The sequence below is a fragment of the Odontomachus brunneus genome, unplaced genomic scaffold, assembly GCF_010583005.1.
Source record: "Odontomachus brunneus isolate Ranch 3 - 2012 unplaced genomic scaffold, Obru_v1 Obru_scaffold_060, whole genome shotgun sequence".
Classification (NCBI taxonomy): domain Eukaryota; kingdom Metazoa; phylum Arthropoda; class Insecta; order Hymenoptera; family Formicidae; genus Odontomachus; species Odontomachus brunneus.
Window position 1 is genome coordinate 341,419 of NW_022639510.1, and position 17,404 is coordinate 358,822.

General features: G+C 35.2%; 1 protein-coding gene across 1 annotated transcript in view; it reads right to left on the reverse strand.

The window, feature by feature from the left end:
- LOC116846122 (G protein-coupled receptor kinase 5) overlaps positions 1–17,404 on the reverse strand; it is a 129,270-nt gene that overhangs the window by 58,238 nt on the left and 53,628 nt on the right. Inside the window, exon 2 of the mRNA XM_032819594.1 lies at positions 13,126–15,482. Coding sequence (XP_032675485.1) covers positions 13,126–13,177 — 52 coding nt within the window. The 5' untranslated portion in view covers positions 13,178–15,482. The remainder of the gene's footprint in view (positions 1–13,125; positions 15,483–17,404) is intronic.

Sequence of the window (17,404 nt, forward strand, 5' to 3'; positions counted from 1 at the left end):
CTCGCGTGTGTGCCTCGAATACGCTGAAAGGGAAAATCGAGCAGAAAAAACCGAGGGGTGCCACGGATTTTGTCACGCGAACTGCATTCGAGTTAGATCGAAGGAAAATTGTGTCGAAACTACAATCTAACGCGGAAATTTGAATTATAGAATTTAATTGATGGCAAGAAATTAATGAAACAGAAACATATATATATATATATATATATATATATATATATATATATATATATATATATTCTTTCAGTTGTCAAAAGATCCTTAATTGGATAATACGAGTAATTCTATCACTGGTGGACAGTTCAATAAATTAAACGATAATAACGACTAATAATGCGTTGGATTAGCTTTATAATTCACTTCATTAACCTAAATTTTTAGCTTGTTTTCGCAAACAGAAGATTTAAAAAACATTGAAAATTAGGCTGAAAGGAACTCCAGGCAATTGCTCGCCATGTAGAGTGAGTTGTAAACGGACACAATAAAGTTGGGAGTATACCAAGCTGTCAAAATTGGGATTTTATTCGTCCGTCATTTATCCGTCATTATCGTCAGATTTAGAATAATAATATAATTAATAAGATAAATAGAAGACACTAAATAATAATACTTTAAAAATAATTTATAATAATAATATATAATAATAAAAATAATTTATAATAATAATAAAATTAATAATATCATAGTTTTAATAATTAATAATCTAGTATATAAAATAATATAATAGTCCTCTCTAATAAGCAAACTCGTTATAATAATTCACAATTTTAACAGTTTAGTGAAATTTCCCAACTTCATTGTGTCTAAACTATCTTACAATCGACTGTATAATCCTCAAATTAAGTCCGTTTACTCGACTAGAAATTTATTTCACTAAATAATCTTACGTTGAATCTAACACTTTCTTTACATGTTCCAATTTATCTATTTTAATTTTTGTATTAATTTAATAAAACAAGCCAAATTAACAAATATAACTTATCTATACATTTTATATAAAAATGTCATTAATAATTCGTACATTTGCATGTAAATATTACTTTATGTGTTATTTTAACATTTAGAAATGATTAACATGAATTCAACACGGAATAATCAAAATAATACAACGACAATATGTCAAACTAATACACAGATATATTCAAAATTTCTTCAGATTGATTTCAACACAAATACAAAATGTTTTTTATCCCGTATGGTCCTGATCAGGTCGATTCCAATTAATTATCTGGTTTGCATAAAATAATATCAAATCTTAATTATTAATAAGTTCCTAATTAATAATCCTTATTATTAATAAAATTCTGATTGTCAAACATTACATGATCTATCAGGATAACATCGTCTTGTACAAACCAGGTAACTGATTAGGATCAACCTAACTTAATTAGGACCATGGAATGAATCTCTAATCGGTTAACTCGATTTGAATTGTCTCTGATAATCTTTTTTTATAATATAACTGAACAGTAAGATAAATTGACATGGAAGAAATATTAATAGTAAAAATTAAGACAAAATTCTCTTGTAATTTTGGACCATATCAAATTATGATCGAAATTACCATATATTTCTTTAAAAATGTTATGCACGTTTGACTTTTTGCTACAAAATTATTGTAATTACTTGAGTATTTTTATCATCACATCAAAAATCGTCAAATCTACTATCTCTATAGTAACTTGTAACACAATTTCAGCATAGTGCAGCTTTACAAAAAGCGACTTGTGAAAGAAAAACAAGTTTAATGTAATTTTCGCTACAATACTTTCTCCGTAAATGCTATTAGTGTTCAATAAATTAATAATAATAGCAATAATAACGATAAATTAGAAATATGACATTGAATTCGTGCGCGATCTACCGGAAAGAATTATTCAGACACAACGTTGATTCAAATTTCATTGTAATCCGTCACGGTTGTAAATATTTACACTGGCGTGTAGCGCTGTGTGGTTTCACACTAGGGAATAATTAAAATTAAAAAAACATAGCCCCGTCTCTCACGAGTGAATTCCAGGCACGCTCACGCAGCCGGCGTATCTCACCCGTCGGTGATACGTCAGTTCGCCGGCCCGTCCTGTATATCAATTAAGTAACGAATATATGTAGGTGATATCGGCCTGACTCCACTGGCGTGATATATACCGTAATTTCGTTTAATTTACCGACGTTCGAGCGCGTGTTAGGCCGCGTGCGGTGACCAAGGGCGTCGACTACGGCGCCGGAGGACGCTGTTCCTCTGCCTAAACCCAGACACGTCGTATTCCGCAAGATTGCGAAGACCTTAATGCATTGTCTTACCCGTGACTATCTTTTATATCCTCCTCTTTCTCTCCTCCGCGCCCCCTCTGGCCTCGTAAATTGATATTTACACTATCGTGCACGATAAATCGCAGGAAAATTATCTCCCGTCCTGCAGAAAACGACCGGGAAATTGGCGTGAGTAAAGCGATTTTCAACTTTCCCGTCACGTTTGCGAGTTGTATTTCACCTGTTTCACATATTCTCTCAGTATTATGTAGATAAATTTACCTCTACAGTATGATCTGCACGAAAGAGATATCATGGAATTTAGCGAAAATTAATAATGGAGGGAAAATGTTTAATGTGGGATCACCAGAAAAAAAGTTGGATTGGATTAACTAAGTATCTGGTGAAACATGATCGAACCAGAATCCCGACTGAAGTTACCAAAATTCTGCTTAACAAGATTTCTGATTAATCAGAATTATTAATAAGGATCTAATTAAGAAATTTTATTTATATTTATTATTAATAAGGTTCTGATTGCCACATTATACTTCATGATCTATCAGGACTCGACAACATCATCTTATACAAAATACGGGAAAAAATTTCAATTTGTGCAACAAAAGGAGTACCAAACAAAAAACTCGCTATCGAAATATAATCCCTGTTATAACTGAAAAAATTCATCTGAACATTCAGATTGCATTCAAACTTAATTGAGATAATTTAATTGAGAGTAACTAACTGAGTATAAACTTCCTACAAGAGTCTTACTGTTCTTACAATCAAGTTTTTTATCTGATCCTCAGATAGCAGAAAATTCAATTATACACTAACAGAGTTTTCTCCGTGCAGGTATTTTATTGGAACCTAACCAAGTCCCATGAGATAAATTTCTAGTCGAGTAACACGATTTAAGTTGTCACCCTGCTAATCTTTACAGTGCAATAACTAAGTGGCAAGTTACGATCAATAAATTAACACGGGGAGAATATTGTATACTGAGGAAAAGGTCATCAATCTTAGATAATAGTTATTAGATGCCTCGGTGAAATAGTTTTAATTACACGTGTAGGTGAATATAGCTAAATAATCTGATAAGTATTAACGAATAATCTTAGCAAGGCTTGATACTTATTGCTAAAACTTGATGATTTATTGCCAATTTGTGATCACCAAAAAATTTGTCAAATAAAACCATATTATTTAGTGATAACTTATCACTAATAGTGATGACTTATTACATTGCGTGATAAATATCCGACGAAATGACCAAATGTTTTGATAGTCTAAGTATTTAATAAATATTACCAAATTATTTAATACGAAAAAATGGTTTCTTTCGTTTTGTCGGAGAACCGTTTCGAATAATGCGGTAAAAAATTAAAACAACCTGGAATAATTTTCGAAATTATAATTTTCAAGAAAAGGGAAATTAATTTAAAAAATAATTAATTTAAAATATACTCATTTGACTAGGCGATAAAAAACGTTCTTATTTTCTAATTTGAATTATGAAATTCTCCTTTCGAAATAATGTTTGGTACAACTAGAAAAACCTATAGCAGTAAGAAAATGTTTGATTTTTTAAAAAAGTGGAGCAGCTAGAGAAAGGTTCTTTTTCGTCTTATTAGGGAAAACCATTTGGAATAAAATATTTAAAATAATAATATTATATAACATATAATTTAGAGAAATGTGGTGTACAAAGTTAGAAGAACTTGAAATAACTTTCAAAATTATCACTTTCAAAAAAAAAGGTGGCTACTTCATGTACTCTAGTTAGACGTAGACGAATTTCTGTCGGCACTTATAACGATAAGTGTGCTGAAACGTGTCGAGCCGACCGCGTAAGAGAAAGACGACGCTCTCTCCGACTGTTTTGCGATCGCTGTAAAGATTTTTTGCTTCGATTTACCGGCCACGTTACGGCGCCCGAGCTGTCAGCGCCGGGCATCACGTTCGTTTTAACGCGCACATTAAAGCCGGTTTCGCGCTCAAACGCACATGTGCACATAATAAATATCGTAACGCCCACTACACAGACACTTTTCCAGATCCAATATGTTATAAGAACAGAGTATAATTTATGTAATTGTATGCATTGTGTCTGCGCACACAGATATATATTGAGTCAGCTGGAAGATCGATTCGATTCTCTAGACAAATTTGACTTCATTGCATTCAATGGAATGCAAATTATTCATCGCGCAATCATTCGCCGAGTAATCGCCGTCGCGATTTTTGCGAACCTTTGTCAAAATCCTGACAATAGAATTATCATCGTTATTTATACACGGAGAAACTATTGTAGTAGAAGTTACGTTAAAATTATATTTATTTTACAATCTTTTAAAGCTGAACTATACTAAAATTTTACAAATTATCACAGAAATAATAAACTTGATGACTTGTAATATAAGAAACATTCAATTATAATAATTTTATTCACTAAGAAAAAAATACTTAATTTATCTGTGGGATATAAAGTTTAGATAATTATGCATATTAAGGGACACCTCGCCGATGACCTTGACCTTCACATACGTTGTCAAGGACATGTCCCTGAGTAAATATATTTATAAAGTTTTAAGTGGCGGTCCCTCTTAAAAAGTTATGAACAAAAGAAGTTGACTATTGTAACTGTAATTTTCCGATTGTACGTGTATATATATATATATATAATCCCCTCTTCAAAAAACTAACTCTAACCAAACCCATCATGTACGGTTTAGAATATCGCATTAGACAGGTTACTTTTTTTAGGGGGAGGGGCGGAGTCCCTACACGTGTACTTTGTGCATGTAATAAGATGTCTGTATATAATATATACATACATACAATCGAAAAACTACAGCCAAATAATCAACTTCTTTTGTTCATAACTTTTTAATAAAGAGAGACTGCCACCTAAAACCTTCAGAACATTACTCAGGAGGGTTAGGTTTATCACCATGTGAAGGTCAAGGTCATCGGCGAAGTGTCCCTTAATATACATAATTACCAAAGTTTATTCACAAAAATAAACTTTACGTCATGTAATAAAATCGAATCGAGTTTCTTGATTAATCTGTACTGGAAGAAAATACTTGAAAATTTATTTGTGTGGAACAAAAGTTTGTTTCGCAAAAATAAACTTTATTTTACAGAAATTAATTTTATTTCGCAGAAATAAACTTTATATCCCACAAATAAATTTTCAAATATTTTTCTTCAGTGTAATACTATGAAATTTGTCAAATTGTTATGTCTCATGTACCGGTCATGAGATCTTTAAATTCTCCCTTTTCTTCCTTTTAACTTAAGCGTAGGACTTGTTATTCTCAACTCTTGTGTCTGTTATGTCTGTTATGTCTGTTTTGTTGTCCTGAAGCATGTTATGCAATAGGATAACGAAGAATAGAAATTCGCGCGTTCTAAAGAGGACGAGTGTAACACAACGGCAAAACCACCGAAGAGAACCTCGCTATATTAAGAGGATGCTGAAGCTGAAAACTTTACCGACATTTTTTCTACAAAGTTTACATTGTATTGGTTACGCAGAATTATAAATTACGCAATGAAAATACGTGCAAAAATAAATAGGAGCATTGCTCGATATATGACGAAAACGAAACAAAAAATTTTTAATGTAAAATCTCAACCTGTCAATTAGCGTAATATTTAACAATTGGTCTAATCCAAAAGTTCCGCAGCTTGTACATATCGAAAGTGTGGATGCTCCACAAACAGAAAAATTTTGAAGAACTGCTCTACCTTCGCATCTGCATTTGAAGTTTAAGAATATCGAAAAAGCTTGCAGAAAGATTTCTACACATATATAGTTAAATTTTCCGTTATATGGTAAAACAAAACAACACACATTCATGTAAATTCTGTATATACAAGAAATACGAAAAGGATAGCGTGATTATATTAGTGACAATCGTCTCTGCATTATTAATATTGTTCGAGTTCGTCATCATCTCCAGCATCCCCTTAACCGTTCAGAACTAGCATTGGACTGTATATCCCATACATCTGTATATGATTATAACTAAAGCATCACAGATATGCAAGAGAAGTCAGCATGTGATCAAAATCCTACAACCAGCTGAGACTGAATCCATCAAAATGCTCACAAAAATCCTAAATCATGATTGTATATTCTCAAATAATTAATTCTTTAAATGAACTTCAAAAATTATCCAAATTCTCCACATCCATCGATAAGAAATTTTTATCTTTAAACGCACGAACCTTCATCCTTCGTTATCCTACTCCGTAATCTTCGTATCTACGTTCCTTTAAAATCAACATAAATTCCATGATGCGAGAAGAATTGAAAGAGTGAGAGAAAGAGAGAGGGAAAAAGAAAGAGAAAGAGTTCCGTTGTCAAGATATAAATTATACTCGTATTTCCTGGAAAATATAATAACAGAAATGTCATTGCGTTTCTTTCATTCCGCACACTCCAAAGGATTGACTTTCTCGACAACAGCAACTCGAGACGAGTTAAATACGAAGGTAACGCCACGGTCGTTCCGAATGCATATTGCGTGTTGAACTCGAATGCTCAATCCCGCGGTTAAAATTGCGGGGCGGTTTTACGCGCGCAATAAATGTCGCCTCCCCGAACCCTCGGTAATCACTGAGTTGCACAGGGTGTTCCGGGAGAGTTATATATGCACGCGAATGCGCGAGTACACAGCGGGGCAGAGTTATAACGTACGTCGCAGTGTGCGTGTGCACTGCATAGAGAAAAGGACATTCTTGTTTGGAAAATATCTTTATTTCTGACATATTAATCTTCAAATGAGATTACATAACGTTAAACAAAGATATGTTATATTTGCAAGAATATATTTTATATATTTTATATATTTTATATTTGCAAGAATATATTTTATATATTTTATATATTTTCCAACGTGAAGAGTAACCTGTGTTCTTTTTATTAAAAAATAAATTTTCTTTAATGAAAAGTACAAAATATTGAAATGAGAATATGATATTCTTTTAAAGATGTGTGTTATGTCCCACAAGTTCTCCTATTCATTTAAAACTAATATAACAATCATTGTTATATTAGTTTAACAATCATTGTGTATCATTTATAAAACTAACATTGTTTGATATATAAACAATGATATTCAATTTTGTTAAAAGAGTTTTAAAGTCTTAAATTTCAATATAATGTTTTAATTTTATTTGGATATTATAATGATTTCATAAGGAAAATAATATAATATAATTATTTTGATAATAATGATATCCCTTTCCAATATATATCCTTTTCAAAATATATTCTGAATTCAATATTTTGTGCTTTTTATTAATGAAAATTATTTTAGAATAATAAAAACACATGTTTATCTTCGCGCATTAAAAATCAATAGAATATATTCTTATAAGAATATATTTTTACCTTCATTTAACGCCAATATAATTTATAGATTAACGTGTCGAAAATAAAGATATTTTCCAAACAAAAATGTCCATTTTTCCTATGTGATCAACTGAACTTCTGTAATAATTTTTGACATGATTGTCTCACTCTGAAGACCTTGGCACGTAGAAAAACTGACACGTAAAAAGTCCGTCTCTGTCCGTGTAACTGGATAAGGATCAGACAATAACGCATGACTCAGAAGTATGCTCGCAACCGAAAATATTTCGCTTTAAATCTTGATAACTGTAAAGAACTCACGATAGAAGTCAGGATAGAATCAAGAAACAAGGAATCAAGAATCTTTATATTCCTACGGCCGAGTTTTCTGGTCTCCAGACAACAGAAAACCAGTTACATCAACCAAATATTTTTGTCTGCCCACAGAGAAAAAGACTTGTAATAGTTAACACATGCATTTGGTTGAAAGCGTTATAATATTTAGTAATTAGTATCAATGTTATAGTATAATATAGTATTTGCAATATTTAGTAATTAGTATTAAATATCGTAATAGTTACTACACAACCGTCTGGTAATTATTCTAAAATAATTAGTAAAACAGACTTTTAATTTTGTTGAATCAATTTTATTTGTTTGGTTAACGCCACAATGAGAAAAAATACTTCAAAATTCACTTTTGTGAAAGATATAAAGCTTATTTCTGTGAAATAAATTTTATTACTGTGAAATAAAATTTATTTCTATAAATAAGTTTTATATCCCACAAATAAATCTCCAAGTATTTTTTTTCTCAATGCATATAAATTGGTAATAATAGCCAAGTTTTAGCAACAGATACCAAGCTTTGCTAAAATTATTTGTTAATACTTATCAAATTATTTAATTAATTCACCTGATGTGAATTCAAAATGATGTTTATTTAAAACTACTTCATCAAAGCATCTGATAACTATTATCCAGATCTATGATACTAATGATTATTAATAATTTTGATAAACTATTTCCTTTTTACAGTATATATTAAGGCGGAGACAATAAAAGCAGTGAATCACAATCGAGAATTTCAACGTGATAATCTTATGATAAATTTCTTACTGTGATATTTTTAGTTTTTGTGGTGTGAAGTAATGGTTAATCTAGTTTCCAGTTGGATTCATTTCCGACATTTCCCGAACATTCCAGTTCACTTTTTCAGGGAGAGGAAGAACTTAAAACTCTGGTTTCTCTCCGTGAAAAAGTGAAGGCCATATTCTGGACATGTAGCGAACGCTAAATATGATTTCTTGATTCAGAAGTTGAAACGAGGTCGTATATGACGCTCACGTAAGAAAAAGTAAACTTAGAATTAGAAAGGTATATTTAACATTTGTCATATTTCCAGAATAAGGTTCCAAGCAGCATTGGGCATTGATCGATTAAAATTTTCTTTGACTAAAAAATGATTAGAAACCCAATAATCATTTATCATATATAAAAACACAAATAATTTTATCGATTAATAAAATTGATTAATTTAACTTTGATGTAATTAATTGTACACTGATTAATAATTGATTTTATCAACGATTAAATTATTCGTGATTAATTAATATAATGATTAATTCCTTTTGATTATTGATTTACCAATTATTCCAGTCAAAGAAAATTTTAATCGATTAATGCTCAACACTGGCCTTAAGAATGTTCACGAGACGTCGGAAACAAGTTCATGAAGCACGCGGCACGATCTGAAAGCCAGATCAAGTTTCTTATCGTCTTTCTCGATAATTTTTAAATTATGATTTACTACAATGATTATGATAGACTACAATTCATTTATTGCATTAATAGTTGTTATTATATTAATAGTTGCCTGTATTAACAGTTATTATTTAAAATATTTTCATCTCAAATGAGATACTCAGACTTTTAATTTAGAGGCTCGTATTAATAATTATCGCTTGAAACTTATCTCAAGTGCAATATTTAAATTTAAATTCAAAATTAGACGAGAATTTTTCACCTGAGTCGCAATTACACAGATATAAATGTTATATATAATACAATTCAACTGAAAAGCTTGAATAAAACGCTGAATAAAAATCTGAATATTCCATATGAGACAAATTCGATATAATAACTATTAATACGGATTAGAACTAGATGAGAATTTTTCGATTAAATCGTGATTATAAATATAATGTCACATAAGTACATTAATACTTCTCTTTTTACCTTTTCTCGTATGAAATATCGATTTTTATTCAGAATTAAATCTAAGTTATTCAATTATGATATACTATATATATAGTATAACATATTTATATAACATAAGACTTGGTTAAAAGGCATGCAAATGTATGCATGCTTGATTAACGTGGTGCGTGAGTTGGAATAACTTTAGTGTATTGAGCAAAATATATAAAGTCACATAAGTGGAATTATATAGGAATGAGTATGTAAATAGTATGTAAGTGAAGGCAAAACAAGGCGTTAAGTAGGAAAGCAGGATTCAGAGCAGAAAAAAGTGCATAGATAATAGAGGTTATCGCGTTATAAGAAACGGGTAGTTAGGATGGTATAGGTAATGCAGGCAAGTTTAAATTAGTATGGTAATGCAGAAGAAATTGTCGATAGGAAAAATGTATAATAGGTAGTAATAGAAGACTGAAAAATACAAGAGAAGAAAAAAAAGATACAAGAAATAAAGAGGAAAGAGGCTTCGGATAGGATAAAGAAGCAAAATAAAGGTATACAAATACAAAGATGACACAAGAACTAATAGGACAGGTGCTGTGTAAGTAAGAAGATTGAAGTGCAAAGAGTAAGAGGAAGGTTATAAGATATGGGAAGCTCTTTCTTGATGATGTAAGTTGAAGGAGAAATATAGAAAGGGAAGAAAAAGACAGAAAAATCACTTTATGGAGTTAGTAAGAAATACAGAGTGGAGTAATGAAACTAACAATATGAAAAAAATTAGAGAAAAAGAAAATGAAGAGGAAATAAGGAGAGATGAGCCGTGGTAATAGTTATTACTTGAATTGTTTTAAGTGGGATACTCAGATTTGAATCTAGAGTTAGATGAGAGATGTTTAGTTGCATGAGATGTTGAAATGAAGAGATCGAATAGAAAAAGTAAAAGTATGTACAGTTGAAGGGAAGAAGAGTTTGAAGTATTGTGTATGAGGGCAATATGATATTCAGTGACTGAAATAGAAAAGTGTAATTAGACATGATAGATATGAAGAAGATATAGATAGTATAAAAATTAAGCGAAAATTAAGAAGATTGTGACAGGAGATTACAGGAGTATTTAGATAATAAGGATGACATTGAAAAGTCAATTAGAGAAAAGCAATGTAACTATAGGAACATTAGTAACTAAATAAATAAAAATAAGAAATGAAAATAAGGATGGATGTATGTGGTTAAGAAATATAATTATAAACCAAGTCTCTTTCTTGACTATGTAAGCTAAAGAAAAATATACTGATATTTCTTCTGATATATATATGACATTTATGTGTCTATCACAATTCAACATCTCTCGCAACTGAACATCCCTCATCTAACTCTAGATTCAAATCTGAATATCCCAATTGAAATAAGTTTCAAGTAATAACTATTACCACGGGCCATACGTCGTGTGATTCAACTGAGAAATCTGAATTTAATTCTGAATTAAAGACAGAGAGAGAGAAAAAGAGAAAAAGAAGGAGAATCTGAATATCTCACAAAGGACAAGTTTCAAGACCGACAACTATCAATACGACGAGCTTCAAGTTTCGCTGTTATGATCTTGAATAATGTAACGACACATTCGGATTGCTCGTAAAGCAGAGATAAACATTGACATAATTTTTCAAATCTGGCAGACGATGATGTAATCACGATCTATTCGCGGCCAAACAAAGCCGTTTAACGTGCGAACTTTCCATCCCGCAGCGTCTTGTCCTTATTGAAAGTGGAACTCGTTGAGAGTTACAGAGTGGTCGCGAGCGTTGTTTTTTCGCGCACCGATCGACCGTGTTCAATAATTGTTTTCGACACGTGTCGTAACTTTCTCTCTTTCCCTTTCCCGTCGACTATCAGAAAACAATCCTCACGAATACATCTGCCCGATCGAAGTCGCGCGGACGGTTTCGATTGCCCAACAACCACCTGTACGGACCACAAGCATAGATGTATGACACCTATACTGCGTATTTGTGAACAGAAAAAACATTAAGAATGAAACTGAACAGGAACAGCATACTTTGTATCTATCTTTGTATGATATTGTATGATATTGTGAAATAGGAATTTCAGCTCTTCTTTATTGACTATATGTTTGCCGCGAAACGGAGCATCCCTATACTTGTCAGATACGCCACATATTTTCCTCTACATCTTGCAATTCCCCCTCATTCCTTTTCACCCTTTCTACTGTTCTGTTTTCTCAGTCAACGAAGGCTTCCCATTATGCGTCGTCGTTACAAAAAGACAAATTGGCGACCATACAGTAGCCTTCTCTTTCTATTTTCTGACACGTTTTGACTATGGAAGCCGTAGAGATTTCAAATTTCTATTTTAATTTAATACATTATTTTATTTAAATGTTGAACTTACCAGCATTCAGAATTTATTCACAATAAATAAAACAGAACAAAACGCGCTGTACTCAAATATTACTTGTCTCAAGTATTTTATAAGTTTATATATCTGCTAATCTCTATCATAAGAATTCATCATCATCGTCAAATTTATGTAAATTTGTACATCAAGATTTAGAGGATAAATTTGTATCATTCAGAATTTATTCGAAATAAATTCTTAATTCTAAATTTGAATCTAAATTTGAAGTTTATCTGCAAAAATTTATCACAAAAATTCATCAAATGTAATGTCATTCAAAGTAGATTTGTAGATTCAGGATTTAAAGAATAAATTTACGGTTCAGAACTTATTTGAAATACGTAAATTCTTAATTTCCTAACCGCGCGATCTAGGTATTAGTCCGGATCTACAATAGACGTAGTAAGCTTTAAACTTTATACTCTAAATTTTGACAGGAATAAGGTCATTAAGAGCCGATGCTGCATGTTTTTTGCAAATATCTATAATGGGGAAGATAATAATATGTGCAGTGTCAAACGCACGCGAAATAAGATTGTAGATCAAGCTTTAAAGTTTGAATCAGATAGAGATAAAGAGAAAAAATAGAGAGCAAAGAACACATCAAGCTTAAAGCCTAGAATTTCTGGTAAAAGGTGTTTTCCGCACTGCTTTAACAATTGGAATCTGGCCAATTCACTTAAAGCTTAGGGCTTTATGACTTTAGATAGCAGTAGAGAACATTCGTAGTCGAAAATTACGCCACAGTTTTGGGTTTGGAGCATGAGGCTGAACGCTTACTACAACTATTGCAGATCCGGACTTACACGTCTGCGGCTACAACCGTCTACTGCTACTCGACGCGTCGTCGACGGCGACACACTAAGGAGTGAGTGAGCGCAACTCACCTTCTCTCGCTTTCAAGTACACGGTGTTCGCCACGATGTTCTCCAACTCCATCAATTCCAGCTTGATCGGATTTGCGCGGCCGAATCGGGTGGGAGAAGGGGCCTCGTGGTTGACGACGTGGTCGTGCGGGCGCGAATGCGAATGCGAGTTCGCGCTCGATCGCGGGAAGCTCGCGCGGTTGTTGCTGTCGCTGCTGCTGTCGCTGCTGCTGTCGCACGGGGTTGATCACCCTGCCGGGTTCTAGCAGACCAGCTCCCATCTGCGGCCCTGGGACACCCGGGACGATCGGTCCCCGCTGTGCGAGGACCACGTGCGAGAGAATCGACGTGTGTCTCTCGATATGGATTTCTTCCAACTCGGATCACCACGATCCGGACCAGTCGGGCTGAGCGCTTCGGGCTCGGCTACCGTAGTAGCGATCAGAAATCGACGACGACGACGGTGTCGCAATTATCGAGATTTACGAGCCGGTCGCGCCGTTCGAGAAGTTAGCTACGACGACGCTCAACGGGCTCGACTCGATTCCCGGGAGAACGCTCCTCGACGACGACGAGGAAAGATCGCGGTGTCTTCGCCTCGGCTACTTGGAAGGAGACGATTATCGAACAACGGCACCTGCGCCTCGACCAAGACTTGCGCGAGCGCGAAGATGTTAGCTAACTCGCGTAACTCTCTTTTTCTCTCTCTTTCTCTCTCTCTCTCTCTCTTCCTCTCTCTCTCTCTCTCTCTGTTCTCGCGCTCTGTCACTCTCCGTTACTTTGGGGCTTTCCGCAGCTGGTTGAATAATTTCGAGGCCGTTTCCGTTGGCAATTAGGTTAATTAACGGTAGCTTAGGTGGCTTAGACGTGTATATCGTGAAAGGCGACGTTGCTGAGCTTCGATCGCGAAGCGAATGGCGTCGGGATCATCGGTAAACAACGACCGTCGTAGCCGTTAATCGACGTCGGATCCCGTTTTAATCAGTCGACAAGTATTTTATCAGTCTAGAATCTCTTCTATCTTAGTAGGCGATGACAGGTCACCGAAGTAGCGTCCGAAGTGGAGATTAGGCGCGCGCGCTCGCGCGTTACCATCAATGGAAGAAGCTATCGCCGTTCGTAGAGAGAGATCGGCCGTACTGAGCGCTGATCCAGCGGGCTACCAGTGTCCCGGACACTCCCGTGGGGATTGAGTCGCTCTCTTAGGCTCTCTTAAGCTCGTCCGCGTCGCTCCGCGGGGACGGCGGTCGCATTATCGATCGCACAATCGGCACTCGTTGGCGACGGCGGATTCCGCGCGACCATCCTCAGTCGCGGTGCTCTGTCCCCACGTACGCTCCTCGGCAGCTTCTCACAATCGTGCATTCCACCGGCGACGACGAGCGATCGGGCCCCGTCTGGCCGCGGGCGTCGACAGGCCGCGAGATCTCCCTCGGACGCACGGGCAGTCGTTTAGGCAGAATCTCTCTTCTGTCTCTATTTATAATACAGCCGCCGTACGCGGGGCGGCCGCAGCAGACCGACCGGGATGATCTCGCTGACTTGCGCTCTCGACGAGACGTCGCGACCAGACGCGCGAGAGCAGCCGAGAAGATTATCCCTCGTGGAGAGTGTGCAGCGCCTCATACATCTTTGCACAGCGTAGCGGTGTGTATCGACGCCTTAATGGACGACGCGGAAGAAGACTCCGACGAGGAGAGAGAAAGGGAGGGAGGGTGGGAGGGAGGGGGAGGAAGACAGACAGAGAGAGAGAGAGAGAGAGAGAGAGTGACTGCGTGTCGCGGATCCGATGAGTCGCGCGTTAGCTAGCGGGCGGGTTTCTTCTCGACCTGGTGCCGTCTGTATAGCGCGGAAAATGTCGCGCGCTAGTTCCGCGATGCACTCTCTCGGCCAGGCGCCGGCCACTTGGAGGCGCCTTTCACTTTGACGCCGGCGTTGCAGGCCCGACGACGACGATGTGTGGCGAGTGCGCGTGCCGCGACGCGCGCTGACGAGTGATGCTCGCCGAAAGATTCGATCGCGAGATTCTGGTCGACCAATTGCTCGGGAACGCCGATCTCGCGTGCGCACACACGGTCGCTCGGTCGATTCTCTTTCGTGACGGTTCTTCTGCTTTCGCTTCTTCCTCTTCTTCTTCTTTTTACGATGCGTTCGCAGGGTGAATGACACTCGCCCGGAGCTGATTCCTAATGGCTCTCTTCGCACATTTCATTTCTTCGCCGTGCGTAACCCCCTCTCTCTCTCTCTCTCTCTCTCTCTCCTCGCGCTCTCTCTTCTTGTTCTCCTTCGTTCCTTCGTTCCTCTTCAGCCTCCACCGCCTTCACCGGCGCGTCCACGTCGCTCGTACGCACCGTCCCGCAGATTCGTCCCCGTGCATCCTGCAAAGAATCGCGAGCTCAGTTTTTATTCAGATGAGGACAAGCCTCAGAGTATACTGAAAAAAAAGACTGGTAATTATTACTAAATTTACTTAGTTACAAAAATTCGGTAACTAATACCAAATATGACAACAATAACCAAATACATAGTAAATTTGATGTACGGACTTCACAGTGAAATAGACTAAAGATTTTAATAATAGCTACCAAATATTTAACATCTATTACCAAATATTTAATGATTACTATTGGATATTTGGTAAATGTTATAAAATCATTCAATTCTGTTTGTGACAAAATATTTGGTAACTATTAATTGTCTTGTTAAGGCAACGAAATATTATGTGACCATCAACTGTACTTATAAATATTAATATATGTTACCTATTGATATTGGTTACATATCAATTCTCAACTTTCAGTATTTACTATATTAAGAGAAATTATCCGATAAAAAATTAAGAAACGAATATTTCCGATCAAAATTCCAATGAACTTTTATACTTGATCGGGATATCCGATTAAATTTAATCGAATACTCCCGATCATAATGACCTATTTTATTAGATAAACTGATCAAAAAATTATGAATTGATTGATAATTCTCATCAGATGTTTCCTGATCGGAAAAATTCAACGGTATTTTGATCGGAAATATCCATTTGTTAATTTCTTATCAGATAATTTCTCTCATTGTAGTATATATCGCATTGTCATGTTTCTTGAAAGTTATAAGGATATATTATAAGCGTGAGTACAAAGATATTGTCACAGCTCGTAGGACTCACCAGTTTCTGGTCGATCATGAGGTAAAGCATCGGGTGAGCGGGTCTGAGAAAAAGCGTGGATGGATCGCTACAGGATCGAATGAAACAACAGACGGAAACTTCACGTATGAAGTGATAAAAAAAACATGAATGTAAAAAATAAAAAATTTAAATGTCTTGAAATAGTTCAAATAATTCGATGAGATTTTTTAAATAATATATAAAATTATTTAAAACAAATTTTTATCTCGGACGTAAGCTTTCGTAATAGTTACCAATTATCTCATGCTTCAAATCATCTTCATTTTCTGCTATCAAAATTGAATTTTCAGAATTCAATTTGATGACCTAAGGACTGGCTTGTTCCAATTTATAAGTTAACTGTTAAATTATATATGAACTATAAGTGAATTATAAATAAACAGTTAAATTATGTTATATGTCTGTCATTTTTCTTTCAACTTAGATAAATACAGATATATAATTTAATTATCAGATAAATTACCAAGTTGAAACAAGCGGCCCTGAATGTATAATTCAAGCAACTAAAAGTCTTAATTCTGAGATACTATATATTTGCTTTACATAATTAAATTATTTCGTAATTATGTTCACTTTAAGTTTGAATCGCATTATTCGACAGAATAATTTAACAACAACTACCAAATTTTAATACTTGTTACGAAATCCTTCTTGCAGTATGAAGCCGGGATTATTCTCGCTTTCATTAGATCAAACCGATCGAACCCGAACGTTCTTCGCATTCGAATCAAGGTTCCTGGCTTCTCGCCGCGGAACTCTCGTCTCGATGTGACGTCAGAGGCGAGAAAATACACGCTAAATATTCTTGCAAAATACGGTGAAACACAGAGACGTATCCACAAAATGATACCTGCACACTTGCAAAATAATCCGAGCATTCTCCTTCTGCTCGAACAATCAATAAATAACCGTGAAATTAATGCGACATGCATCCTTTCTCTTTAACCTACCTTCTCTCATGAATTTGTCACGTTAATTTTACGGCTATTTACCGCTCGATCAATTGCAAGTATCACTTTGCAAACGTGGAATTTTATTTCTACGTATTTTACGAGAATATTTGACGTGTATTCTCTTTCTCACTTTCTCTTCTAGCGTTATAAATCAAGATGG